This window comes from Pterocles gutturalis, unplaced genomic scaffold (assembly GCF_000699245.1).
Source record: "Pterocles gutturalis isolate BGI_N339 unplaced genomic scaffold, ASM69924v1 scaffold45810, whole genome shotgun sequence".
NCBI lineage: Eukaryota > Metazoa > Chordata > Aves > Pterocliformes > Pteroclidae > Pterocles > Pterocles gutturalis.
Genome location: NW_010142465.1, coordinates 4,545 through 8,020, shown reverse-complemented (window position 1 = coordinate 8,020; position 3,476 = coordinate 4,545). Strand labels below are relative to the sequence as shown.

At 51.4% G+C, this 3,476-nt stretch overlaps 1 protein-coding gene across 1 annotated transcript; it reads right to left on the bottom strand.

Moving 5' to 3' along the window:
- Positions 1–8: 8 nt before the first annotated feature.
- Positions 9–3,277, bottom strand: LOC104469734 (long-chain-fatty-acid--CoA ligase 6-like). Its single transcript, XM_010084362.1, has 3 exons — positions 2,995–3,277; positions 1,696–1,810; positions 9–88 (listed from the first exon to the last, which is right to left on the bottom strand). The coding sequence occupies exons 1-3, from the start codon at positions 3,187–3,189 to the stop codon at positions 9–11; spliced, it is 390 nt and encodes a 129-aa protein (XP_010082664.1). The 5' UTR covers positions 3,190–3,277.
- Between the last annotated feature and the right edge of the window lie 199 nt (positions 3,278–3,476).

Here is a 3,476-nt window from a genome sequence, read left to right as displayed (position 1 = left end):
GGGGGGGGTCATTTCCAGCTCACCTCCTTGTAGGTCAGCCACTGGTAGGGCTGCTTGGGCTTCCTGAACCCCAGGCAGGGGCCGTTCTCTGGAAGACACAAACAGAGATGACGGGGTTATGGGGGGACAGCGCCAGGAGTTAACACGCTGCCCAGCACCACGCTGCGGGGATGCAGCGGAGCCCCCAAAGAGTAAATCCGTTGTTATCGGGGTTGGCAGAGCTCACAGCAAGCCCTATCCAATTAACATGAGAGCAGCTAATGGAAGAGCAGCTGCTGGGATCTCCCAAACAGTCCCTTCAGTTCTCCCTGGGCCACAGTTTGCCCCCATTCAAAGCCACTTCCAGCGTGAGCATCAGCGTCTGATGAGGGCTTGCATCCCAAACACCACCTCCCACTGCTTTCGCTGCCTTTTGATTTGAACACTTCAAAGTGAAAGCTGCTATTTTTAGCACAGCCTGCTCTGGAGGAGGGTAAGACAATACACAGCACGACGTGACAGGAGGAATATTTGAGAAGTTTAATTAATTTGCTAACTGTGCTTACTGGCACAAGATCCATCCCTTCATGCACCTATTGAGTTATTTCTTTACACCCACCCTGTGGGGTGGAATATTTGCAATTCCACTGGGGCTTTTGGGGGTACTGAGAATAATCATCTGACAATGAAATTGGTGTGTTCAACGAGGTGGGACATCGTAAGCAGCGGACACAGAAATAGTTATGATGGAGGAGGGAAGAGTCATCGTGGCTTTTTGGAATGGGAAATGATGTCTCACAAGTGTGGGAGAGCTCTTTGACCATACCATCAGTCATGGGCTAAGGGCGATGGAGTGATACACTGCACTCAGCTTTCCTAAGAGCTTTTGGCAGAGTCCCTCACCCTGCCCTGTTGTGGAGTAAGAGATACGCTGGATGAGTTACTGATGAAAAGGCAGCAACAAGCAGAAATAAGCATCAGCGTTTGCAGCAAAGGAGGAGCTCCGTTGGGTTCCACAGTTCTGTGCCCGGATCAGTCCTGTTTAATGTATTCATAAATGAATGGAAATGAATAATGTAGGAGGAGCTCTGCTGATGCTGCAAAATTCAGGACGTAAAGCTGTCTGCCAGTGGTGGCAAAAAGATCTCGTGGTACCAAGAGGTTGCACAGCAAAGTTCAATAGCATTAAGGGCAAAATAATGCACATTGAAAATAATAACCCCCAAAAGCAGTGCCCACCCTGCCCCTTGCTGGGCCTCCTCCTTTTTCAGCCTCTACACTTCATTGGCCTCTCACACCTTTATCAGCCTCTACATTTGTCAGGTCTTCCACACCCTTTGGGCCTCAACGCTCATGCCTCCCAGTCTTTGGCCTCAACAGTCATGGGTCCTCCCCCTCTGCTTGGTCCTCCCACACATTTTTGGCCTCAACTCTTCTGCCCTCTGTCCTGGTTTCGGCTGGGACACAGTTAACTTTCTACACTCTCTGTGCCTCCTACACTTTTTCAGCCTTTTCACTATTTGTGCTTCTTTCAGCCTCTCACTCTCTTGACTTCCACAATTTCGTGCCTCCCCATGTTCCAGTGGCCTCCCATGCTCCTTTCGCCTTTGAGTCCGAATGGGCCCCTACACCCTTTGGGTCTCTGTATCACCTGGTCCTCCACCTCTCCCCACCTCTGCTCCCAGGTCCCAGGACTCCTGGTCACCATGCTCTCACCAGAGATGCTGAATCCCCTCCTGAAGACCTCATACATGGTCCTGGCGTCATCGTAGTAGTGCGTCAGCAGCTGTGGGCTGTCCCCGATCACCGACCGGCGTGCCCCGGCCAGGCCCTGTGTGACATGACGTGACACGATGTGACATGGACATCAGCACCACCTGATGGGTGGGAGGTGAGAAAATCCTGAACCCAAGTGCTGGAGAGACCTCTGCATCCACCACCATGTTCCTGCCCCAACACCCAAAGGGGACAGGAGAGGTGATTCATCCACCCCAGCACCCCAGTGAATGGAGGACCACCTGCCCGGAGAGGAGCACTTGACCCGGCTCGTTGCCACAGGTGATGGTTGATATTTCCCAAGGAAATTTGAGGAGAAATTATAAATCTGCAAGTGATGGAGTGGGGATGTGCTGGTGAAGCAACTGCTCTGGGCTCCACAGGACACCAGGACCGGTACCACGGACACCTTCTCAAGGACACCCAGACCAACGCCAAGGCTAAAGGACTAAAGGACTAAAGCACCGGCCAGACTCCAGACCCCAGGGTGGGCTCAGTTGGGGTGTTTTAGGAGTAGGCAAGGGGCGAGAGGGATGGACTCAGGACTGCGCTGTGAGCCAGAACAAAGTGTCACTAAAGCCCTGACCACACGAGAAAATTGTCTTGGAAAATGTAGATTCCTCCCACCCATTTAAAAAGTTGTTGGAATTAAAGACAATAAAGTTTTTAAAGACAATATGGTTTTAGAGGGAACATCACAAAAAGCTTTAAAAATACTCATCACACTTTCAGATATTAATTTCAGAAATATTTCTGCTCTTTAAAATGGAGCAGCTACATTAAACTTTAAAACTTCTCACAAGCATGAAAATTAATAACTCCTCAGACTCTAAGCATGGATTTGGGTCTACCTTTTCCTATTATTACTGAGTCTGGAGCAGTAACAGGCACACACAAGGAGTGACAACTGATTTGAGCTATTTGAGCTTATCAGCCTTTGCCTTTCAGGGGTTTCCCCCATGCAATGGCAGCTCCTCTAATTTTCGGCCATGGATAGTTAAGCAAAGCCAAGACCAAAATGTCACTGAAAATAGTAGAGAACAGATTAATGGGCTGTATTCTACTTTTCCAGTTTACAGAAAAAGATGAATTAAGGATTGAAGCATCATAGCACATTACGTGACTGGTTTCAGGATGAGGGTGGGGAGCCCTCAAACCCAACAAGAGCATCTCCTGGCATCCCCTACGGTCATTTCCAAGTGAACCGCGGGTGGAACCCAACCTCTCCCCCAGCCTCACCTCGACTTCCTCCGACTGCATCCGCAGGTCGCAGGGCGGCTTCACAGCCTTGGGCCGGCTGGCGAACCAGTACGCGACGACGGCGGCGAAGGCACCGATGCCCACCAGCGCCGTGGCCGGCAGGTTGCGGAAAAACTGGCTGAGGTCATCGAACTCAGGGAGCCGCAGGCTCCGCAGGATGTCCTGAGCCTGCATCTTCTCCACGAGCGAAACGGCGAACTCTGCAAGAGCCAGAGGGATGCGGTCAGGAGATGCTGCCGGGTGGGCACGGGCAGCGCGGGGCTCTGCACGGCTCCGGGAGAACGTGCTTTCCCTTGGCAGACATTGCAGACACGGGCTGCCTACCAAAAAAAAAAACCTTGGGAAGAACAGAATTGATGGAAAAGATGCAAGAAAGGAGGAAACATCCCTGCAGGGGTGAGCCGGAGCAGACAGCTCGCTCCTGAAGCACAGCTGAGCACAAACGTACGTTAGGTGCTGCA

Coding starts and splice junctions, on each gene's coding strand:
- LOC104469734 (XM_010084362.1), bottom strand. CDS start 3,189: ATGCAGGCTCAGGACATCCTGCGGAGCCTGCGGCTCCCTGAGTTCGAT. Junction 1,811..2,994: donor TGCAGTCGGAGGAAGTCGAG/GTGAGGCTGGGG, acceptor CATGTCACACAG/GGCCTGGCCGGGGCACGCCG. Junction 89..1,695: donor GAGGGGATTCAGCATCTCTG/GTGAGAGCATGG, acceptor TGTGTCTTCCAG/AGAACGGCCCCTGCCTGGGG.